This window comes from Triticum dicoccoides, chromosome 6B (assembly GCF_002162155.2).
Source record: "Triticum dicoccoides isolate Atlit2015 ecotype Zavitan chromosome 6B, WEW_v2.0, whole genome shotgun sequence".
NCBI classification, from domain to species: Eukaryota; Viridiplantae; Streptophyta; class Magnoliopsida; order Poales; family Poaceae; genus Triticum; species Triticum dicoccoides.
In genome coordinates, this window is record NC_041391.1 from 718,186,413 (window position 1) to 718,212,106 (window position 25,694).

A 25,694-nucleotide genomic window follows, 5' to 3' on the forward strand; every position below is an offset into this window, starting at 1 on the left:
ACTTCTACTCATGAAAAGGAGCTTGGTGTGCCCTCCTATATACTCATGAAAAGGATATCTCATAATTAAGGAGATGGAGACACCGGCGCAAGAGGGGCTTGCGAGGAAGGAGCCGGCGGTCCTACGGCTACGACTAGTCGAAAGAGCAGACCGGTGGCTGATAACTTCAGACCCCGTAGAGCTTGTCTGGCCTACCGTTGTGCAGATTAGTCTGAGAGGCATGTGCCAGAACAGAACAAAGAAAATTCTTAAGATTGTGATTGCTGGTAGAATAGACTGGATTTTCTACTCTCGGGTTCAGTACACCCAGAGTTCGCATAAAAATTGAAAAAACAGCATAAAAAAATTCAAAAATCTGAAACTTCGCGACATCAAACTTTATTGTATGTTTGAGCTTTGTGCAAAATTTCATCAAAAACTAACACCCGAGGAGCTCTCACCAAAAAGAACAAAATCGCTCCTCAAAGTTTTGTGCACTGTTTAAGCAGTGAATTTGTTTTTTTTTTTGTGACAGCTCCTCGGATGTTAGTTTTGGATGAAATTTTGCAAAAACCTCAAACATATGATAAACTTTGATAAAGAAAATGCACACCAAAAATTATTCCATCAGTCAGCTAACGTCCAACGACACGTATAACTTTCAAGACTCGTTCAACGTACAAATAGTTTCCAGTGAACTAATAATCTATCTAGTTGTTGTTGTTGTTATTATTATTATTATTATTATTATTATTATTATCTATACGTACTTATAAAGAGATGTGAGGGTGTCAAAAGGCATATCAACTCCTCGTACTCCATTTTTTTTGCGAAAAATCAACTCCTAGTACTCATCCCACTGTCCTGCCAGTAAGGGCATGTACAATGAAGGCATCACTATACAGATGCCCCAACTTTCACATAGATATTTTGGACTGAAACCACCATATGAAAATAAGACTAGCCCAACGCTGCAGCCTCCCTAGTGGCCCACTTCTTCACATCATCTCTCTCTAAAGCGAGGAAGGTTGTTATGGTATTGGCCAGAAGAGAGTTGAAGCTGCTTTTTGTCAGCGGAGAGGCCGCTTCCTCTGCAGGCACTCGTTTCACTCTGCAAGCAGCATCTTTTTGTAGTCTGGACCATTAAATCCGGCGTGGAGGGGTGGGGCACCGGTCCAGAGTGGAGCGTTGGTCATGCCCTAATAATATGGCTTTGGAAACCTTGTCGTCAGCTTAAACATAAAATCTGTTTCTGGCTTTTAATCAATAATATACTGAACACGAGCGCTATGTTCCAAAGAAAAAACCTCTGCATTCAGGATTACACATGTGTCATGTGCCACATAGATGTTTATTGACAAGGGATCACATGTTCTTCCTTTGCACAACTATGCTGGCAATATGTTTGCCCCTCATGGAATCCTACTAAGACATGTATTCAGGATGAAGTCTTCCAGCTCAAGCAGTTGCTCAATGTACCATTCGCTCTGGAGGTTATTACTATATAGGCACGGTTGCCAATATAGACAGACAAGGTTCTGCAGACGTGACTCGTGACGGATCTGAGGAAACGCGTGGTTGGGCTGCATCAATGCAGTCACCGGCTCAGGGAGCGTCATGTCCGAGAGCAACTAATCAGTGGCACCTCTTGCGAGTGGCCGGCAAGGGTCACTTGTGGGCTGAGAACGCGCCACATGGCACGTCCTTAGCCATCGTACGTGTCGCGTGCTGGATATTTTCTCAACATTTTTTCATGTACGCGTTTTTGTGTTTTAGTTGTTTTTCAATTTTTTTTGGCTTTCATGGGATTCAACTTTTTCTAGGTTTTGGAGGGGAGAAATTCAAAACAAATTTGTTAGAAAAAATGTATTGTTTTTCTTCCATGGTATGCACAACTGTGCCTCTTGAAAAAGGAAAAAATGCAATCTTTTTTTTTTTGCTTCCATAGGATGCATAGATTTGCCTTCGTGAGAGGCGTAGTTGTGCCTCCTTGAACAACGAAAGAAAAAAGCATGTCGTTTTCCTTCCACAGAAGACACATATTTGCTTCTATGAGCGGCACCTCTCGAAAAGAGAAAAAAAAATGTTTTTTTTATTTTTGCTTTAGCGAGAAGCACATATTTACTTCCGCAAGGACCTCGGAGCTTTGGAAACCATTGAGGAAGTTGAAAGACGCATCCACCATTGCGGTGCTGCTTGAGAGGCTCAGAGCGCTTGCGTCAAAGCTATGGCGACACAGGACCCCCAATGGTCAGCAGGGAGGCTGACTAACATTTGGCGTTCTGTACTGCTCCGCTACACTTCGTCGTCTGTATTAGGCCCTTAAGTCTGATGCTTGGACGAGTGCCATTGGCCCGATGGGTCTGTATCGAACCTTTTCTTTTTCCTTTTTTCTTCATTTTGTACTTGAGTTCTCCATTAAACTTCGATGTGAACTTGTAAGGGCTTTAGTTCGCTCAAGCCGGGCAATGTGCCTCCTATCTAACAGAGAAAAAAACCTCGGATCACCTGGAGCTTGTCAAGCCTAGCGTTGTGCAGAAAACAAGTGAAAGGCATGTGCCCTCCAAAAAGGGGAATGGAGAAAATTCTGAAGAACGTGATGGTCCACATACCCTCCGAAAAAGCACAGAAATATGATAAAGAAAATCCACGTCCGAAGTTCCACCGTCTACTAACTGCCCAAGGACACATATAATTTCCGAGACCCGTTCAACAGTTTCCAGTCCTCATTGAACTGCAGGATGTAGCTGCACGAAATGCACTACACCCAAGTCAACGGAAGAAATCCACCCAGGCCGGTCGTGCAGCATAGCTTTCCTGTTGGCCATCGAACCTCTGTTTTGAATCTCTTCATGCAGGCTCTATGTTTCTGAAAATTTAGTCATTCAATGAGAATGATGATATCCATTGAGAAGGTCCTGAGCTGTGCTAACTTCCCTTGAATCTCAGTGTTTAGTGGATCCCAGCTTGGACATAAATACTGCCAACAAGCTTTTGCAAACTGACAGTGGAAGAAAAGATGGTCTCTAGTCTCCAGCACAATTCTGTCACACATGACACAAGAGTAGTTTAAGAAAGAAGTGCTTCCTCATTACAACATCCCTTGTGTTCAGTCTGTTCTGAGTGAGAAGGCCAGCAAAATAATTTATGCTTGAGCTGTGTGCATGCCTTCCATGGCCACTGAATGGCAGGAACGACTGGATGCTCACCCATGATGAGCTGGTAAGCAACTGAGACTTTGAAAGTTCTCAAACACGTGGGAATGTACTCTAGGCGGCACTTGTCAGGAACTTCAGTATACTGAAAATGTCTTGTGTGTGTATTACAGGCCTTGACGTTCAGCCACACGCTTGCGCTGGTTCTGATTTCCATGCCCGAATCCATCAGCGTCATCTTCGTCCGTGAAACAGAGCACGTCTACCTTGCAACGTCACCGGATTTGTACACGCGAAGGAGGAGGAAAAACACAACCCAACTGAAACACGGTGAGAGCCATTACAGTCGTTTGCTAATTAGCTTTCTCGAATGGCAGTAACCGATTTGAAAACATCAGTAGAGCTTGGTACCTGCAAGTTTGATCCGCTACCACGTACCAGACCTCGTACAAGACAAGCAGAAACTTAGACACATCCATTGCAGACTGGTACTGAAGCATCAGGAGAGTAGGCAGCAACCGTCATCTGCTACTGCAAATTAATTGATGAGTGGTAACATCAAAATTCAACAGCAATATATATCAACCGTATGTTGAGTTGTGAAAGACTGTAATCATATATAACAGCATCCAAATCGTCGAGAGAACAGGAAGAGCTCATAGAGTGTTAAGTTGAGGAACATATAACAGGGCACTGATCAGCATTCCTTGAAAACTAGTTCTAACTTCAGAGATAACTCACCAAGGATGCAATGCCATTGCCCAATTTAAGCAACTGTCAGCATCTGACATACTCCCTCCGTCCGAAAAAGCTTGTCCCATGCTTGTTTCTCAAATGGATGTATCTAGCACTAACTTGATGCTAGATACATCCATTTGAGGGACAATCTTTTTCGGACCAAGGGAGTATGTACTAATCTCTAACTGAGGGCAATTTACCCATTCAGAAAGAGGTCATGTTTTATGAACGACAACTCTCTACTGGAATTGTTGACTTTTTTTTGGAAAAGGAAGATGATCCCCGGCCTCTGCATCTGGGAGATGCATGCGGTCATTTTATTAATTATTCTTGAGGACCTTATAAAATAGATAAACAATATGCCTGAATCTGTCATCTTGACAATATCTGCCGCTACTCCTATCCAAATGATGAAGGGCTGCAAGCTGGGCCACATACCCAGACCTCTCACCTAAGCCTACCATCTAAAGCCGGAGGCCTCGACCGAGCCGTCTGCCAGGCCCGGGGCTCAAACCGGTCCGTCGCACTCACATGTGTCGTCGCCGCCGTCTTCCGTTGGTCCATCTTCAGAGCAGATTAAGGTGACAACCTTGGCAGGTCCTCCGCCATCGACACCACCACGACGCCAAACGATGACCTTCACCTACGCGAGCCTTGGCAGGTCCTCCACCATTGACGCCACCATGACGCCAGCCGACGACCTCCACCTACGCGAGTCCATCTCCAAGCAATGGACATAAATCCATGCTAGATAGGGCCGCACCACCGCCGTCGCCCACCATACACAAGCGCCACCCAACCGCAAGGTTCCCAAAGCGGCACCTTCAAGAAGGGAACCGTGCCGTGAGCGCCGCTGCTGCCCAACAATGTTAGGGCTTTCGCCCGGGAGACCTAGGGGAAGGTGAAGTGAGGAGATCAGTCCATACCGACGCCTCCAAGAAGGGGAACGGCACCCACAGGCGTCGCCGTCGGCGCGGCCGGTCATGGCCGGCCAAGATCTCCGCCACCAGCAGCGTCTCCTGTAAGGCTGGCCCGCACGCCGAACAGAGGAGGAGGGGAGGCGCCAGGTCGCGTGCACCGGCCGCCGCAGAAGCTGCCACCGACCGCCAACGACCACCGGATCCCGCCGCTCGCGAGGCCGGGACACCAGATCCACCGCCCGCACGGCTACTAGCCGGCGGTGCCTTGCCAATGAAGCCGCCGCTCCAGATCCGAGGTTCCCCACGCAGAAGTAGGGCAACCAAGGCCCCGCCGCCACCATCCTTAATGACCCGGGCTTGCCCGGTGGCTGCCTCAGGCGGCGGCGAGGAGGTGGGACGAGGTGGGGAGGGGGCCGCGGCGGCGCGAGCTAGGGTTCCCCCGCCGCCGCCGGGGAGGCGACGCGGGGGTCGTGAGAGGAGAGGGCGCCGGGGTCGCCTCAAGCTGGAATTGTTGGCTGCAGGAATTAATCTGGTCTCAAGCTGGTTGCCAACAGCATCGATCAGCCACAACACTCAAGCGCCCAATCGGCGAGTACTGATTTGGTTACCACTGCAAATGATCAACAGATGAACTGCAAAGTCAATATTTAATTGTTGAGACAATGACCAGGTGGCAGGCGTATATTAAGCAGTAAACGACCTTAAGCAGGCATATATAGCAGCATCCGAATTGTTGAGAGAACTATTGGGAAGAAGCAGAGCGTATCAAGTGTTTAGTCCAACTGTAACAGAGGCACAAAAGCTTGCTTGATAGTAAAAAAGAGCACGACGGCTAAAGGTGGATAAAAGAGCAAAGGGGAAATGTATTACCAGTACAACTATAGAATGACGACTTGCCAAAGAGCATGACTACAGAATGATGACTACGAATGGTTTCCCAATAATATTAAACCATCAACACAGATGAGTGATTATTACAGAAATTGCAGCTAATCGAACAACCAAACAGCCCATGAGGCAGTATCCAAATGCTAATTCTACATATTTTTATCACAGACTCCATAGTACATTATCCGATGGAGAGAATACAACGCACTGGTGTGGCATAAAAGGGAGAAAAATCAGAATCAGCCGGCCGGCCAACGAGCAGCAGCATCTCCACGGTTATTGGCTTGTTTGTTCAAAGTATCAGAAAGCTTTCTCAAATAGTAGACTAGGTTGGTTGGGATGTGTGTTGGCTGCTCTCTCCAAGGCAGTCTTCATGGCTTCAACAGTGTCATCATCACCACAAACATAAATACATTTGACAGTACTGAGGCAGGGGAGGTTCTCGATTCCAAAGTTCAAACAGTTAGCTTCAACCACGTGCAAAGAATCAAGCACGAATTTTTCTAGCTTGGGCATGGACCCTGCCCCAAACATCAGATCTACTGGTTTAAAAGATGCATAATAACTAAAAATCGTCAAGAATCGGAACCCAACTTCACCACTGATTCTGAGCTTTTCTGTTTGTTCGTTTGACTCTGTTTTTTCCAGCAGGTGCAGAATCAGCAGACTGGGTAAGGCCCCAAGCATGCAGACATCGTCGTGCTTGACCCCCTCCACTTCAATGCGTAGCTGTTGGAGGTTTTTAAGGGAGCTCACACATGTCGGAACCCGCAGGGTGGCTGAAAACCAGGCAATAAGTTTCTCCAGGGTAGGCAGGCACAAAGGTTCTTGTAAGAGGCTGCTCCCTTCAAAAATATTCAGGAAGCGGAGGTTCTGGGTGCCTAGCTTACACAGGGAAGAGACCATAGCTTTGTTGCGCTCCTCATCAACCACATCCGTATCATCAGTGTCAAAATCAACTTCCAAACCAAGGTCAAGCTGCAGATTCCTCAAATTCTTTAGTTGGCCAAGGCCGCATAGGAAGTCAAATGGCTGAATGGAGACCCTCACTTCTCCCAACGTCTCTAGTGCTTGCATCTTCGCAATCCCATCAGGAAATTTAACATCATGATCAACAAGTAGATGCATTAATTTTCCGAGATTAACAATAGATGCAGGCAATTCCCCTACACGAGTGTCACTTAGGTCCAGAATCTCTAAGCACCCTAAACGCCCGATTTGTTCTGGGAGCTTGCTTATTTTTGTACCTTCGACATTTAGGTACCTCAGTTGGAATAACCTCACTATATTTTCAAGATGATGATCTTCCAATTCGGAGCAATCCATCAAGTCAAGAACACGCAGATGTCTGAACTCCTCAAAAGAATGGATTTCCAATAGACCTCTAACCATAGTAAATGATCGAACATGAGACAAGACAAGACCTGCTGTCAGTATTGTTGAATTTCCTTCCACGGCACCTTGAAGACAGAGTCGACGAATACCTTTGCTTTGGTTCCCAATTTTGAGAATGGGAACACCAAGTAAAGTAACGAAGTTCTCTTCTATGGACTTGGATATGATGAAATCAAGAAGTGTGTCATGAACTCGACAACTCATCACCTCGCCATAGATATTTGTCTTTCCAGGTTGGATCAAACCCCTATTGAGTAGTTCATTAAAACACCTTTCTCCTAACTCATATGTCGTGTATCTGCCTTCTCTATGAATGAATCCTTCAGCAATCCATCTTCTTATCAGGCCCTCCTTCGCAATAGTAGAATCTTCTAAATACATGCTGAGATATAAGAGGCAAGTTTTTAAATGATGAGGCAAATCAATATAACTAAGTGACAATATCTTCATCATTCCTTCGACGCTAGGATTCCTTTCAAGTGCACGACCAATTGAATCTTTCACTTGATTCCATAGATCCTTTGTTTTTTCTGTGTTAGCCAACAAACCAGATATAGCAATGATTGCCAAAGGTAATCCATCACATTTTTGCAAAATTTCATCAGAAACATTTTCAAGATGCGAAGGGCAATCTTCATCAGACTTGAATAGTCTTCTATGAAATAGCTGCCTTGACTGCACCATATCAAGTGGCATTATATTATAAAGATGGCCATTGAAGGATGAACAACATGAACGAGCCACATTTTTCATACGAGTAGTTGTGATTATTCTACTGCTAGAACTTGTAGTGGGAAATGCGCACTTAATAACATCCCATGTATCCACGTCCCATATATCGTCAACAACAACAAAGTACCTGTACATGGACTAATAAATATTAGCATGCTGTAAAATAAAGTGTGTTGCATAGACAAAGAAAGCATAAACGGAACACATCAACATTGACAAAATGAAAAGGATAAACACACAAGCTAATCAAAAGGGCATATGTTACACACTTGATTCGTTTTTGCTCGTACATGTTAGTTTGGCGCATTACGGAGAGCAATGGGGATAAGCAATTGTTTAAACAAGAGGCATGACCACAGAAAAAGGTCAAAATTGGATAATTATGTTGAAAGACAAGAGATGGGCAAAAATATGAATAATCATACATAGGCGTCGATCAGGTCGTCATGAGCAAAAAAGCAAGAATCTGTGTGTGGACCAAAAGATCCAGTGATCTAAAAATGAAAACAGAGTAAACTACATATATAATATATAGAAAAATGCATGTTTCCATTCCTAGACTGCTGATTTGGGCATGCTTTACCATTAAGGAAATTAGTCTCACTTAACCTAGAAAACTATAATTTTTTTGATTTTGGATGGCTACATCGTCGGTGATGTATGCCCGTGTAGGGCAACAATAGTGGCGTTCGGTTGGCTGGATGAGAGATAAGAGGAAGAAGAGTGAATCGAGGCACGGTGCATCTGGTCTGAAGAGAAAAGTTAGCCAGAGAAGTTAGAGGTGGAAAAAGGTGATGTGTGTGACAGCTTTGGTGTGATAACCATTATGACGTGGATGCCGCACTTGCAAAACCAGCATCTATAACATCAAAATTACTGGCCAAAACCTGTTTTGAGTTAAAATGCACAAAATAATATAGTTCAGTATGTTAAGGGAGCTCAAGGAGAATTAGAAAGAAAAGTGAGCCAAGCTAGTAATGTGAGAAAATGGAGTGTTATGGGGCTCTACTCCTGACACAAACTTATGCCATATATTACTCAATAAAGGGAGTAGCATGTGCCCATGTCTTGAAGATCGTAGAATATCAAAATAAATGGACATAAATCATGAAAGCAGGCTCCTAGGACATGTTTTTTTTGTACTCTCTCCATCTATTTCTCTTCTTTTTTAGAACATCAACACGGTCTTTATTACAAATACTTGACCATTATTTTTCGAACAACATATGGAGAAACTGTGAACATAGAATTACATACTTTTTAACAAATCCATAGTATAAACTTCCTATGACATACCTAACTAACTTTTTTATACATTCAAAGATGAGAAGTAGAAATGGAAGAAAAGTTAAATATAGCATGTACCTTTTATCTAGTAGGGAATCGTGGATCTTGTTAATAAGTATTTGTTCACTCCCTGCTTCCGTGTTAGAATAACCTTGACCGCTAACTTCACTAAGAATAGTCCTCAAGATATTCATCATGTTTGGGCTTCGCGACACGGATAAGAAGGCCTGGCACTCGAACTGCCCTTTGATCTCTTGATACACTTGGTTTGCAAGAGTTGTTTTGCCCATTCCTCCGGATCCAACGATGGAGACTATCTTTGGTTGTTGCAGTGTTGAGCCAAACCCATCATCTATTAACAATTTGATTAACTCAGCCTTGGGTTCATCGATTCCGACGAGTTTTGATGCATGCTCAAAGATAGCAAGAGCTCTAGGGTCAACGGTCGCATTGAAAGTCTTGGAGAAGGCCTCGCGACCCTTGTACCTTGCATTCCTGTCGCCCACCTCAATGATCTGTTTCTTCAGATCTTGGATCTCCCTGCTGATCCGACGACGAGCCTTCATCTTCCCCAACTTCTCTAGTGAGTTCTTGATCTTCTCAATGAAACCATCTGGCTTTTCTTCTTTGTCACCGATGCTTTGCATGAAGTCGTCGATGGCATCCTCCATATCATAGGACAGCTCCCGCACCTCGTTCATCCAAACTTTATCCTGCACATCGGGATCCTCCACCTCGGACATCTTCGTGAGAAAAGCATCCATGGCAGCGAGCTCATGAGTGAGTGACTTGATCGCCTTGCGCACAGCCTTGAACCTCCTGTACTCATTGCCTAGCAGAAGGGCCAGCTTGCCCAGGACGGGTTTGAGGGCGCCCGTCGCCACGCTGACGAGCGCCGCTTCCATGGCCATGCTAAGCTCAGAGTCAGAGCTCGGCCAGTCAACTGTGTGTGGAGGTCAGGTTGCAGCCAGATTGGTCAACCTGTAGAAGAGGATGGATTATTACAGTTAACAGCTGATCGCGCCCACGGAAGCTGAGTTTCTATTGGTGTCGGACGGAGACACGGGGAGATGGGTTCTTCATACGTACTACCTGATTGTTGTGCAGGTCGAGCGCACCGCGGCGAACAGTGGATTTACCTTAATTTATTATCCGCGTCGTCGATCTGGATCCTGAAAGAGAAGAGTGGATTCACGGATGTAAGGATAGGATTGCTGCACCGAACGAGCTACAGAGCGTCCCCAGTGCAGGCGCAATCTAATGCGCGGCCGCGGCGCCGCCGGCGGTATAGGAGGAGATCGAAGCACCGCAGTGGGGGACGGGGCCATACCTTAGCGGGATGGATCCGGTCGAGCGCACACCGACGGTGAACAGTGGGTTTTCCTTTTCCTCTCCGCGTCACCGATCTGAATGAACCCTTAATGAAAGAAAATGGATTGACGGAGGTAAGCCGGACCATCGCTGACCGAACGAGCTAGGAGGCGGCACAGGAGGAGATCGAAGCACAAGTACGTCAGGGAGGGGATGAGGCCGTACCTAGCGTGAGATGGATCCGGCCGTGGAGTGGCTGGGCTGTGGCGACCGCGAGGTAGCACCAGCACCTGGCCCGCGAGGAGCAGGAAGAAAGCAGGGAGGTTCGGACGCCGGCGGGCGGCGGGGCGTTCACCGCGAGGGCCAGCAGGTGGGCGAGAGTGGACTGGAGTGAGAACCGACAGCGTGTTCGGTTCGGGCGAACTAGAGATGATGGGGATTGGGAGTTGGGAGCGACGAGATTAAAAATTCACTGTTTGATTAGAGGAAATAAGAGTTTAAATGAAAAAAAAATGAAAGTTGAGGAAGTCAATTTCCACCCATTTCGATCATTTCCATTATATACCAACAAGGAAATGGGTTCTAAAACTCTACTACTTTCCATACCTAATTCCTTCACAAACATCCTTGTGAAAACTTTCATTTCCCTATCCGAGTAGTTACCAAACACGCTGCGAAGGGGTCAGCGGTGTCGCCGGGTCATCGTCGTTTGGGCTTATCTCTTTGTCTCCCTATTACGGTGGCCCAACTCCACGTGGCCTCCAGCTATGTGTGTTCCCCTGGTGGCACACATGAATGAAGCCAATATGACCTGTTCAAAAAAAAAAAAACCTATGAGCATCTTCAATAGATGAGTAGAGCTATAAACAACCGCTTTCACCCCTCCAACAAATGATGTATATGTATAGATTTTTACTCTAAATTTACATTTGATGTAAAATGCATCACCAATCTGGGTCTGGGTGGGCCTGGCGTGTGCTTTCCGGCGTCATCTCCGGCGGACGGAGGTGTGGCTTGGGCTGGGGGTGGCGGAGACGGTGGCGCGTGTACTGCAGCGCAGCGACGGGAGCTTCACGAGCCCGCTTCGGGCTCGGCCGGGCAGGGGTGCCTGGTTTGCTCCTGAGCTACGTCCGGTCGTTCACCGCCGAGGGTGGTGGAGGTTGTCCCCTCCCACGTGGCCGCTGACCCTGCTGCTCCTCGTTTTTGGCTGGTTCCTCTCGATCCCGCCGGTCTCGCTTCGCTTGTCACGGTGAGACGGCGATGGTGACTGCGTGTCCGTGGTGGCGCATATTGGTGGACGGCAAATATGGTGGAGCGCGATGGATCGTCTGGGGTCGTGGTTGGTAGGAGGTTGGGAGAAATCCTTGTCGGCTTGTTCGGCACCGACGCGGTGACGCCCGTGGGCGTCGCCGTGCCTTCCTGAGGGGCGTCGGATATCCCCCTTCCTCCCACGGCCCTTCGCGTACCGGGGGAAACCCTAGGCCATGTCCGGTAGCAGCGTCGTTGTCGTCGCGTTCCTTCTTGAAGGTGTTACTTGGTATGCGGCGTTTCGTGGTGCTAGGAGCGTGGTGGAACTCTCCGGCGGGCGCAGCGGTGGCGAGTCATCTTCGTTTTGTTGATCCGCCGTTGTCGGCATTTTTTTCCTTTTGTGTTTTCTCTTTTTTTTTGGGCGTGCCTGTGCTGCTTCCGCCCCAGCACCTATCATGGGTTGTATCGATGTTGTTGCTTTGTAATACAAAGCGGGGGGAAACCCTTTTTCGAGAAAAATGCATCACCAAGTAGCCATCACGCGAACGCCCAACTGCCACGGGGAAACTTTTCACCGCTCGCCGCTCGCCCACCTACATCCACCGCCAGCGATCCCGCCCCGGAAACACCGCCGCCCGTCCATCCACCCCCGACCTTGCTGCGACCCCACCACCTATCCCCACCGCCAGCCGCGCCGCCGGAGCCCCCAACGACCCCTGATTTGGATCCGCCCCGCCTTCGCTTTTTCGGTCGATTTGTCTATTCGCCGGAGCGCCGGCGACCGTTACGGCTACAACAGCTCATGGTCGCTGTCGGTGTCAAAACCGTCGGATCTCGGGTAGGGGGTCCCGAACTGTGCGTCTAGGCGGATGGTAACAGGAGACAAGGGACACGATGTTTTACCCAGGTTCGGGCCCTCTTGATGGAGGTAATACCCTACGTCCTGCTTGATTAATATTGATGATGTGTGTTACAAGAGTAGATCTACCACGAGATCAAGGAGGCTAAACCCTAGAAGCCAGCCTATGGTATGACTGTTGTTCGTTCTACGGACTAAAGCCATCCGGTTTATATAGACACCGGAGAGGGCTAGGGTTACACAGAGTCGGTTACAATGGTAGGAGATCTACATATCCGTATCGCCAAGCTTGCCTTCCACGCCAAGGAAAGTCCCATCCGGACACGGGACAGAGTCTTCAATCTTGTATCTTCATAGTCTTGGAGTCCGGCCGATGATGATAGTTCGGCTATCCGAACACCCCCTAGTCCAGGACTCCCTCAGTAGCCCCCGAACCAGGCTTCAATGACGGCGAGTCCAGCGCGTATGTTGTCTTCGGCGTTTGCAAGGCGGGTTCTTCTTCATGCTCCATGTGTTTGCCGGATAGTGTCCGGTTGCTTCATAAAGGTTGCGCTCCTTGGCTTCCACGTCCAATAATGGCCTTCTTCCACGTGTTGTACGAATGCGAAAAGCCAGGGTATTCTTACGTTTTACCCCCTAGCTGCGTGAATAAGCTGCCTATAAGAGAGGCAAGGATCCAGATCCAGATCACACCATCCTCCTTCCGCAAGTACTCATCGAGGCGCATTTGACAAAAAATCCATTCCAACATGGATAGTCGACGCGGCTCCTCTTCTCGCGCTCCCAGTCCTCAGCCAGGAGATTGGAGGAGATGCTCAGTCCCGCATAGCGAGTTAGTGACGCTCCAAGCAGAGGGATACCTTCCCCCAGCCTTTATGGTTCCGGTTCGAGCCGGACTGGCCACCTACAAGTGTGGGAAGCAGGCGGAGAGCGTCCCCAATCCCTCCAAAGGAGAGCGGGTATGCTTCGTCCCCTACTTAATAAGGGGACTCGGATTTTCCATACATCCGTTTCTCCGGGGGCTCCTGGAGATCTATGGACTCCAACTTCACCACCTCACGCCTGCCTCCATTTGCACATCGCGGGCTTTGTAGCTCTTTGCGAGCTGTTCTTGGGCATCGAGCCCCATTTTATGCTGTGGAAGAGGCTGTTTTTCCTCGTACCCCGTTCTCACAAGGGGTCGATATATCAAGTGGGCGGAGCCGAAATATGGCGCATCGCCGGGACCGGATATCTATCCGGAACCCCGAAGAAGGCGTCCGAAGACTGGCCTTCGTAGTGGTTCTATATGGAAGACGCCCCACTACCGGATCCAGTTCGGATCGGCCTCCCGGAGTTTGGCAGCGCTCCTCTGAAGAAACACCTGAGTTGGCGCCCACGGAGCCCTCAACGGGAAGATGACAGGAGCGTCATGTTGGAAATATGCCCTAGAGGCAATAGTAAAAGCATTATTATTATATTTCCTTGTTCATGATAATTGTCTTTTATTCATGCTATAATTGTATTATCCGGAAATCGTAATACATGTGTGAATACATAGACCTCAATACGTCCCTAGTGAGCCTCTAGTTGACTAGCTCGTTGGTCAATAGATAGTCATGGTTTCCCGGCTATGGACATTAGATGTCATTGACAACGGGATCGCGTCATTATGAGAATGACGTGATGGACAAGACCCAATCCTAAGCATAGCACAAGATCGTGTAGTTCGTTTTGCTAGATCTTTCTCAATGTCAAGTATCTATTCCTTAGACCATGAGATCGTGTAACTCCCGGATACCGTAGGAGTGCTTTGGGTGTACCAAACGTCACAACGTAACTGGGTGACTATAAAGGTGCATTACAGGTATCTCCGAAAGTGTCTGTTGGTTTGACACGGATCGAGACAGGGATTTGTCACTCCGTATTACGGAGAGGTATCACTGGGCCCACTCGGTAGTGCATCATCATAATGAGCTCAAAGTGACCAAGTGTCTGGTCACGGGATCATGCATTACGGTACGAGTAAAGTGACTTGCCGGTAACGAGACTGAACGAGGTATTGGGATACCGGCGATCGAGTCTCGGGCAAGTAGCATACCGTCTGACGAAGGGAGTAGTATACGGGGTTGCTTGAATCCTCGACATCGTGGTTCATCCAATGACATCATCGAGGAGCATGTGGGAGCCAACATGGGTATCCAGATCCCGCTGTTGGTTATTGACCTGAGAGCGTCTCGGTCATGTCTGCATGTCTCCCGAACCCGTAGGGTCTACACACTTAAGGTTCGGTGACGCTAGGGTTATTAGGAAGACTTGTATGTGATTACCGAATGTTGTTCAGAGTCCCGGATGATATCCCGGACGTCACGAGGAGTTCCGGAAGGGTCCGGAGGTAAATATTTATATATGGGAAGTTGTTAAACGGACACCGGAAAAGTTTCGGGTCATATCGGTATTGTACCGGGGCCACCGGAAAGGTTCCGGAGGACCACCGGAAGGGGCACCCCTCCCGGGGGGCCACTTGGGCTGCGTGGGGGGGGGAGCCAGCCCCTGGTGGGCTGGGCACACCCCCTCCCCTTGGGCCCTTGCGCCTAGGGTTGAGGGGGGAACCCTAGAGGGGGCGCCCCCTTGCTTGGGGGGCAAGCCCCCCTCCCCTTGGCCGCCGCCCCCCCTCTAGATGCATCTAGAGGGGCCGACCCCCTTCTCCCTTCCCCCTATAAATAGAGGGGTGAGGGGAGGGCAGCCGCACCCAAGCCAAGGCGCAGCCCCTCCCCTCCCCAACACCTCTCCTCCTCCGTTGTGTGCTCGGCGAAGCCCTGTCGGAGTACTGCTTCTCCACCATCATCACGCCGTCGTGCTGCCGGTGGAGCTGTCTTCCTCAACCTCTCCTTCCTCCTTGCTGGATCAAGACGGAGGAGACGTTGCCCGTACCGTACGTGTGTTGAGCGCGGAGGTGCTGTCCGTTCAGCACTTGGTCATCGGTGATCCGAGTACGACTCCATCATCACCATCCCCTCGAAAGCTTCCGCACGCGATCTACAAGTGGTATGTAGATGCAAACTCACTCCCTTGACTCGTTTCTTAGATGAACTCATAGATGGATCTTGGTGAAACCGTAGGAAAAATTTTAATTTTCTGCAACGTTCCCCAACAGTGGTATCAGAGCTAGGTCTATGCGTAGTTCTCTATTGCACGAGTAGAACACAATTTAGTTGTGGGCGTAGATCTTGTCACCTTGCTTGCCGCTACTAGTCTTATCTTGCTTCCGCGGTATTGTGGGATGAAGCGGCCCGGACCAACCTTACACGTACGCTTACGTGAGACCGGTTCCACCGACTAACATGCACTAGTTGCATAAGGTGGCTGGCGGGTGTCTGTCTCTCCCACTTTAGTTGGAGCAGATTCGATGAAAAGGGTCCTTATGAAGGGTAAATAGAAGTTGACAAAATCACGTTGTGGTTATTTTTAGGTAAGAAAACGTTCTTGCTAGAACCCAATTGCAGCCACGTAAAAGATGCAACAACAATTAGAGGACGTCTAACTTGTTTTTGCCGCAATTGTCATGTGATGTGATATGGCCAAGTTGTGATGAATGATGAATGACATATTGTGATGTATGAGACCATGTTCTTGTAATAGGAATCACGACTTGCATGTCGATGAGTATGACAACCGGCAGGAGCCATAGGAGTTGTCTTTATTTTTGTATGACCTGCGTGTCATTGAAGAACGCCATATAAACTACTTTACTTTATTACTAAACACGTTAGTCATAGAAGTAGAAGTTGTCGTTGGTGTGACAACTTCATGAAGACACAATGATGAAGATCATGATGATGGAGATCATGGTGTCATGCCGGTGACAAGATGATCATGGAGCCCCGAAGACGAAGATCAAAGGAGCTATATGATATTGGCCATATCATGTCACTACTTTATATAATTGCATGTGATGTTTATTATGTTTTATGCATCTTGTTTACTTAGAACGACGGTAGTAAATAAGATGATCCCTTACAACAATTTCAAGAAGTGTTCTCCCCTAACTGTGCACCGTTGCTAAAGTTCGTCGTTTCGAAGCACCACGTGATGATCGGGTGTGATAGATCCTTACGTTCACATACAACGGGTGTAAGACAGTTTTACACATGCAAAACACTTAGGGTTAACTTGACGAGCCTAGCATGTACAGACATGGCCTCGAAACACGGAGACCGAAAGGTCGAACACGAGTCGTATAGAAGATACGATCAACATGAGAATGTTCACCGACGATGACTAGTCCGTCTCACGTGATGATCGGACACGGCCTAGTCGACTCGGATCGTGTAACACTTAGATGACTAGAGGGATGTCAAATCTGAGTGGGAGTTCATTCAATAATTTGATTAAGATGAACTTAATTATCATGAACTTAGTCTAAAACTTTTTGCAAATTATGTCTTGTAGATCAAATGGCCAACGCTCATGTCAACATGAACTTCAACGCGTTCCTAGAGAAAACCAAGCTGAAAGATGATGGCAGCAACTATACGGACTGGGTCCGGAACCTAAGGATCATCCTCATAGCTGCCAAGAAGGCATATGTCCTAGAAGCACCGTTAGGTGACCCACCTGCTCTCCCAGCACTGCAAGACGATTTGAACGTTTGGCAGACACGTACTGATGATTACTCCCTCGTTCAGTGCGACATGCTTTACAGCTTAGAACCGGGGCTCCAAAAGCGTTTTGAGCAACACGGAGCATATGAGATGTTCGAAGAGCTGAAACTAGTTTTCCAAGCTCATGCCCGGGTCGAGAGATATGAAGTCTCCGACAAGTTCTACAGTTGTAAGATGGAGGAAAATAGTTCTGTCAGTGAGCACATACTCAAAATGTCTGGGTTGCACAGCCGCCTGTCCCAGCTGGAGATTAACCTCCCGGACGAGGCGGTCATTGATAGAATCCTTCAGTCGCTCCCACCAAGCTACAAGAGCTTCGTGATGAACTACAATATGCAGGGGATGGTGAAGACCATTCCTGAAGTATTTTCAATGCTGAAGTCAGCAGAGGTTGAAATCAAGAAAGAACATCAAGTGTTGATGGTCAATAAGACCATTAAGTTTAAGAAGGGCAAGGGTAAGAAGAACTTCAAGAAGGACGGCAAAGATGTTGCTGCGCCTGGTAAGCAAGTTGCCGGGAAGAAGTCAAAGAATGGACCCAAGCCCGAGACTGAGTGCTTTTATTGCAAGGGGAAGGGTCACTGGAAGCGGAACTGCCCCAAATACTTAGCGGATAAGAAGGCCGGCAACACTAAAGGTATATTTGATATACATGTAATTTATGTGTACCTTACCAGTACTCGTAGTAACTCCTGGGTATTTGATACCGGTGCCGTTGCTCATATTTGTAACTCACAGCAGGAGCTGCGGAATAAGCGGAGACTGGCAAAGGACGAGGTGACGATGCGCGTCGGGAATGGTTCCAGAGTCGATGTGATCGCCGTCGGCACGCTACCTCTACATTTACCTACGGGATTAGTTTTGAACCTTAATAATTGTTATTTGGTGCCAAGTTTGAGCATGAACATTGTTTCTGGATCTCGTTTAATGCGAGATGGCTACTCATTTAAATCCGAGAATAATGGTTGTTCTATTTATATGAGAGGTATGTTTTATGGTCATGCTCCAATGGTCAATGGTTTATTCTTAATGAATCTCGGGCGTAATATTACACATATTCATAGCGTGAATACCAAAAGATGTAAAGTTGATAACGATAGTCCCACTTACTTGTGGCACTGCCGCCTTGGTCACATTGGTGTCAAGCGCATGAAGAAGCTCCATGCTGATGGACTTTTGGAGTCTCTAGATTATGAATCATTTGACACATGCGAACCATGCCTCATGGGCAAGATGACCAAGACTCCGTTCTCCGGAACAATGGAGCGAGCAACCAACTTGTTGGAAATCATACATACCGATGTGTGCGGTCCAATGAGCGTTGAGGCTCGCGGAGGATATCGTTATGTTCTCACTCCCACAGATGACTTGAGTAGATATGGGTATGTCTACTTGATGAAACACAAGTTTGAGACCTTTGAAAAGTTCAAGGAATTTCAGAATGAAGTAGAGAATCAACGTGACCGAAAGATAAAATTCTTATGATTGGATCGTGGAGGAGAATATTTAAGTCACGAATTTGGTACACACTTAAGAAAATGTGGAATCGTTTCACAACTCATGCCGCCTGGAACACCTCAGAGGAACGGTGTGTCCGAACGTCGTAATCGCACTCTATTAGATATGGTGCGGTCTATGATGTCTCTTACCGATTTACCGCTATCATTTTGGGGATACGCTCTAGAGACAGCTACATTCACTTTAAATAGGGCACCGTCTAAATCCGTTGAGACGACACCGTATGAATTATGGTTTGGGAAGAAACCTAAGCTGTCGTTTCTAAAAGTTTGGGGATGCGATGCTTATGTCAAGAAATTTCAACCTGAAAAGCTCGAACCCAAGTCGGAAAAATGCGTCTTCATAGGATACCCTAAGGAAACCATTGGGTATACCTTCTACCTTAGATCCGAAGGCAAGATCTTTGTTGCCAAGAACGGATCCTTTCTGGAAAAAGAGTTTCTCTCGAAAGGAGTAAGTGGGAGGAAAGTAGAACTCGATGAAGTATTACCTCTTGAACCGGAAAGTAGTGCAGCTCAGGAAAATGTTCCTGTGATGCCTACACCAACCGAAGAGGAAATTAATGATGATGATCAAGGTACTTCGGATCAAGTTGCTACTGAACTTCGTAGGTCCACAAGGACACGTTCCACACCAGAGTGGTATGGCAACCCTGTCCTAGAAATCATGTTGTTGGACAACGGTGAACCTTCGAACTATGAAGAAGCAATGGCGGGCCCAGATTCCAACAAATGGCTACAAGCCATGAAATCCGAGATAGAATCCATGTATGAAAACAAAGTATGGACTTTGACAGACTTGCCCGATGATCGGCGAGCGATAGAAAACAAATGGATCTTTAAGAAGAAGACGGACGCGGATGGTAATGTCACCATCTATAAAGCTCGACTTGTCGCTAAGGGTTATCGGCAAGTTCAAGGGATTGACTACGATGAGACTTTCTCTCCCGTAGCAAAGCTTAAGTCCGTCTGAATCATGTTAGCAATTGGCGCATACTATGATTATGAGATATGGCAGATGGACGTCAAAACAGCGTTCCTTAACGGTTATCTTAAGGAAGAGCTGTATATGATGTAGCCGGAGGGTTTTGTCGATCCTAAGAATGCTGACAAAGTATGCAAGCTCCAGCGATCCATTTATGGGCTGGTGCAAGCATCTCGGAGTTGGAACATTCGCTTTGATGAGATGATCAAAGCGTTTGGGTTTATGCAGACTTATGGAGAAGCCTGCGTTTACAAGAAAGTGAGTGGGAGCTCTGTAGCATTTCTCATATTATATGTAGATGACATACTTTTGATGGGAAATGATATAGAATTCTTGGACGGCATTAAGGCCTACTTGAATAAGTGTTTTTCAATGAAGGACCTTGGAGAAGCTGCTTATATATTAGGCATCAAGATCTACAGAGATAGATCGAGACGCCTCATAGGTCTTTCACAAAGCACATACCTTGATAAGATTTTGAAGAAGTTCAAAATGGACCAGTCCAAGAAAGGGTTCTTGCCTGTACTGCAAGGTGTGAGATTGAGCTCGGCTCAATGCCCGACCACGACAAAAGATAAAGAAGAGATGAGTGTCATCCCCTATGCTTCAGCCATAGGATCTATTATGTATGCCATGCTGTGTACCAGACCTGATGTAAACCTTGCCGTAAGTTTGGTAGGAAGGTACCAAAGTAATCCCGGCAAGGAACACTAGACAGCGGTCAAGAATATCCTAAAGTACCTGAAAAGGACAAAGGACATGTTTCTCGTTTATGGAGGTGACGAAGAGCTCGTTGTAAGGGGTTACGTCGATGCTAGCTTCGACACAGATCTGGATGACTCTAAGTCACAAACCGGATATGTGTATATGTTGAATGGTGGAGCAGTAAGCTGGTGCAGCTGCAAGCAGAGCGTCGTGGCGGGATCTACATGTGAAGCGGAGTACATAGCAACCTCGGAGGCAGCGCATGAAGCAATTTGGGTGAAGGAGTTCATCACCGACCTAGGAGTCATACCCAATGCGTTGGGGCCAATCAAACTCTTCTGTGACAACACTGGAGCTATTGCACTTGCCAAGGAGCCCAGGTTTCACAAGAAGACCAGGCACATCAAGCGTCGCTTCAACTCCATCCGTGAAAATGTTCAGGATGGAGACATAGAAATTTGTAAAGTGCATACGGATCTGAATGTCGCAGATCCGTTGACTAAACCTCTTCCGCGGGCAAAACATGATCAACACCAGAACTCTATGGGTGTTCGATTCATCACAATGTAACTAGATTATTGACTCTAGTGCAAGTGGGAGACTGTTGGAAATATGCCCTAGAGGCAATAATAAAAGCATTATTATTATATTTCCTTGTTCATGATAATTGTCTTTTATTCATGCTATAATTGTATTATCCGGAAATCGTAATACATGTGTGAATACATAGACCTCAATACGTCCCTAGTGAGCCTCTAGTTGACTAGCTCGTTGGTCAATAGATAGTCATGGTTTCCTGGCTATGGACATTAGATGTCATTGACAACGGGATCGCGTCATTACGAGAATGACGTGATGGACAAGACCCAATCCTAAGCATAGCACAAGATCGTGTAGTTCGTTTTGCTAGAGCTTTCTCAATGTCAAGTATCTATTCCTTAGACCATGAGATCGTGTAACTCCCGGATACCGTAGGAGTGCTTTGGGTGTACCAAACGTCACAACGTAACTGGGTGACTATAAAGGTGCATTACAGGTATCTCCGAAAGTGTCTGTTGGGTTGACACGGATCGAGACAGGGATTTGTCACTCCGTATTACGGAGAGGTATCACTGGGCCCACTCGGTAGTGCATCATCATAATGAGCTCAAAGTGACTAAGTGTCTGGTCACCGATCATGCATTACGGTACGAGTAAAGTGACTTGCCGGTAACGAGACTGAACGAGGTATTGGGATACCGGCGATCGAGTCTCGGGCAAGTAGCATACCGTCTGACGAAGGGAGTAGTATACGGGGTTGCTTGAATCCTCGACATTGTGGTTCATCCGATGACATCATCGAGGAGCATGTGGGAGCCAACATGGGTATCCAGATCCTGCTGTTGGTTATTGACCTGAGAGCGTCTCGGTCATGTCTGCATGTCTTCCGAACCCGTAGGGTGTACACACTTAAGGTTCGGTGACGCTAGGGTTATTAGGAAGACTTGTATGTGATTACCGAATGTTGTTCGGAGTCCCGGATGAGATCTCAGACGTCATGAGGAGTTCCGGAAGGGTCCAGAGGTAAAGATTTATATATGGGAAGTTGTTAAACGGACACCGGAAAAGTTTCGGGTCATATCGGTATTGTACCGGGGCCACCGGAAAGGTTCCGGAGGACCACCGGAAGGGGCCACCCCTCCCGGGGGGCCACTTGGGCTGCGTGGGGGGGAGCCAGCCCTGGTGGGCTGGGCGCAACCCCTCCCCTTGGGCCCTTGCGCCTAGGTTTGAGGGGGGAACCCTAGAGGGGGCGCCCCCTTGCTTGGGGGGCAAGCCCCCCTTCCCTTGGCCGCCGCCCCCCCTCTAGATGCATCTAGAGGGGCCGCCCCCCTTCTCCCTTCCCCCTATAAATAGAGGGGTGAGGGGAGGGCAGCCGCACCCAAGCCAAGGCGCAGCCCCTCCCCTCCCCAACACCTCTCCTCCTCCGTTGTGTGCTCGGCGAAGCCCTGTCGGAGTACTGCTTCTCCACCATCATCACGCCGTCGTGCTGCCGGTGGAGCTGTCTTCCTCAACCTCTCCTTCCTCCTTGCTGGATCAAGACGGAGGAGACGTTGCCCGTACCGTATGTGTGTTGAGCGCGGAGGTGCTGTCCGTTCAGCACTTGGTCATCGGTGATCCGAGTATGACTCCATCATCACCATCCCCTCGAAAGCTTCCGCACGCGATCTACAAGTGGTATGTAGATGCAAACTCACTCCCTTGACTCGTTGCTTAGATGAACTCATAGATGGATCTTGGTGAAACCGTAGGAAAAATTTTAATTTTCTGCAACGTTCCCCAACACGTCCACTATCTGATGGGCCGGATACGGTTACTAGCCCATTCCGGATTAACCATGATTGGAGTCATGGCCACATGCATTATGCGAGGGGTGCAGCCGCTCCAATATAGGGGCCACCCCATGTGGGATTTCAACGGGGAGAATGACGCTACCCGTCATGGCCGCACGGTGCCGGGATCGGCCGCCGATCTGGTGAAGATCCTGTCCGGCTTGTACAAGGGGGAGAAGGAGGACTTCCTCCGCACGAGTCCATTGAATGGATTCTCCAGGAATAACCCTCGGAGCTGGGTAAGCGGATGTTTATATATCTGATCCGTGCGTTCGAGGGTAAGTGTCTTACTTTATGATTTCGACGCAGGAACTGCGCCGTGATGTGGAGGGCATAGAAAGCCCAACTCCACAACCCGAGGATCCGGGAAGATCCCTTGATCCGGCCTCCGAAGAGGATCCAGACATAAAGGTGGAATTGATTGACGGGGTGTTTCACCAGCTCAGCATAGACAATGATTTAGTCGCCATTACGGCTGACTACCCTGGTTTATGTCCGGCTTCCCAGGTGAGCACGACCGAAGTCCTGACACCGTTACTTTTTTAATGCTTATTTCTGACCACCGTGTACCAATGGTGCTTCGCAGGAGGTGCCTTTACGGCGGGAAGCCGAGCCCGCGGCGACTGAGCAAACGAGGTCAGTGCAGCCTAGCAGGCAGAAGAGGAGTGCGGCGCGAATCGAAACGTCGCCGCAAAGGTATGGTGCACCATTGTCTTTTAAGGGAAAGACTCCTAGGAGGTATATTAATGCTCATGATTCTTCTAGGAGAAAGAGCACTCGCCGGACTGAGTCCGGAGAGGGTGCCAACCAAGCCTCCGCCAGCCAGGCTCCAACGCCTGGTCCGGAGGGGGAGGCAAGCGCAAGGCGCGAGCCGGATGCTCCTCCAACGGAGGATGCCGACAGGTTGTCCGCCACCAGGTCTGAGGTGGAGAGCGCCATGAATCATAGGCACCGTCGGACAGTTCGTCGTGACGCGTGTTTCTCCCCAGAGGCATTGAATGCCTTTAATGCGGGAGACGCGCACCTCCGTGCTGCTCAAGATGGTTTAACCAGAGCCACGGAGCAGTAGGTAAAAGACATACGGGTGAGGAATTTTAATAGTTATATATGCCAATAGCCCCCGAGACTTAAAATAGTTAAACTAACTGATTTAAGGATCATTTGTTATGCAGGATCTTACCGAGAAGAATACCCACCTGTCCCAGGAGCTTCAAGAATGCAAGGCCCAACTGGAGGCTACACTAGCCGCTGCCGGGGGAGCCACGGAGACCCCCTCTGGTAATTCATATTTTGAAAAGAGAAGTGGTTTATGAAGTGCGGCATGTGTGTATAGTCTGACAATAATATTGCAGAAGGTGCCGGACTAGATCCGGACAAGCAACATCTGCTGCGCCAGTTGAAGGCCGGCGAGAAGGTGCTTATGAGGGTGGAGCAGGAGAGAAACAAATTCCAAGATGCCAACACCCAGCTGGGCGAGGAACTAAAAGATGTTGGGGTCCAGCTGTCTAACTCCGTAAAGGAGAATCGGCGGCTTCTTCGCGACATTTATAGTAAGTGCTTGAGCAAACTCTTTTGAAAACAAGAGTTCGGCGAGGAAGTCGATTGACAAAAATGTGTCTGTAGGTGTGCTCACGGGTCGTCCGGCGGAGGAGATGCCTGGTTCCACGGGAGACCCGCTTCCCGAGCTGCTGCAACTTCACGAACGTGTTCGGCAGGCGATGAGCGGCGTCGTTCAGGCCTTATGGTCTTCCGTCTCCCTACCCGAGGGTCTTGGAGGGCTTGCTGAGAGCTTCAGGGAGTACGGCGGTGTCTCCATCTGTGGAAGATATCGGCCTGCCATCAAGGCGCCAGGGAGGCCTGGGCCATGGTGAAGACACGGTACCCGAAGGCTGACCCAAACCACATGGCCGAGGTCGGACCTGTGGGGCCCGACGGGAAGGAGATCCCTGTGAGCCTGATGTACGGCCAAGTAGAGTTGGCCGCGAAATATTCCCAACAGGACTGTAAATTAGACAGCCTGTTAGATGGGATTGAAGAGGAGTACAATCAGTCAGTTTGACGATGTAATTTTAAAATGACATGTAAAATGCCTTCTAGCCGGATTGTAGATCGTTTGCCTTTGCGGACCTTTTCGCTTCAACCTCGGGACCCAACAGCCCGGAGTGTGTCCGAATACCCTTACGGTTATAAAAGAACCGGGGCATGCATGGAGACAAGGCGTAGGGGTCATAATTGCTTTATCAGACAAGTGCCCAACTAGCTATGTTATATTACATGGTTAGTAAGAAACATCTTCCAGGGAGAATAGTTCCGTTAAGGATTCCTTTCCCTGGGAGGCATGCCCTAAAGTGCATGTCCGGGCTGCGAAAATAGCAGAAAACATCTGGGGGCAGGTAAATGGGTAAGTAATAAATCATCTTTCAGGCCACCGACCAAATATTCCCTTAAGAACGCTAGCCTTCGGCTTCACCCAGTCTGAGGTACACATCCGGCTGAACCGGCAGTAACAATCGCAGAGGTGCTCCCTTTACCTCATAGCCGAACAATTGGGAACGTAGGGGTAAGCACAGGAGCCAAGCAACCCAGCTTGGCCAAAACTTAAGTCATATCGATGCATATAATGGTGATCAAAAGGTACATGCCGAAGTATGACACATGTGTTGGGCATGAAGGCCATAGAAATAAGCTTCTGTTAAAAGAAGCCCTCAGGCATAACGAGTGCGAGTAGCACATCGAGTGAGTGCGAACAAAGCGCAGATCAGCCCTTAAGAGGCTTGTACTGAAAGAGGGAGGAAAAAGGAGGGAAAACAAAGACAGCGAAAAAATATGAAAGGTGGACGGAGGAAGGAGACGAACCCTGAGTCCGGTGCTAGGCGTAAAATCTTCGGAGACGGGCTGCGTTCCATGGGTTTGGCTCGAGTCGGTTGTCAGATGCGTTGCGTAGACGGTATGCACCGCCGGTA

At 48.2% G+C, this 25,694-nt stretch overlaps 1 protein-coding gene across 1 annotated transcript; it reads right to left on the minus strand.

The window, feature by feature from the left end:
* Window positions 1–5,709: 5,709 nt before the first annotated feature.
* On the minus strand, window positions 5,710–10,764 carry LOC119325629 (disease resistance protein RGA5-like). Its single transcript, XM_037599360.1, has 5 exons — window positions 10,631–10,764; window positions 10,425–10,511; window positions 10,187–10,266; window positions 9,173–10,075; window positions 5,710–7,934 (listed from the first exon to the last, which is right to left on the minus strand). The coding sequence occupies exons 4-5, from the start codon at window positions 10,003–10,005 to the stop codon at window positions 5,981–5,983; spliced, it is 2,787 nt and encodes a 928-aa protein (XP_037455257.1). The 5' UTR covers window positions 10,006–10,075; window positions 10,187–10,266; window positions 10,425–10,511; window positions 10,631–10,764; the 3' UTR covers window positions 5,710–5,980.
* Between the last annotated feature and the right edge of the window lie 14,930 nt (window positions 10,765–25,694).

Bases quoted from the DNA above. Each gene is read 5' to 3' on its own strand.
- LOC119325629 (XM_037599360.1), bottom strand. From the start codon at position 10,005: ATGGCCATGGAAGCGGCGCTCGTCAGCGTGGCGACGGGCGCCCTCAAA. The intron at 7,935-9,172 runs GTACATGCTATA...GTCCATGTACAG, and splicing joins GATTCCCTACTAGATAAAAG to GTACTTTGTTGTTGTTGACG.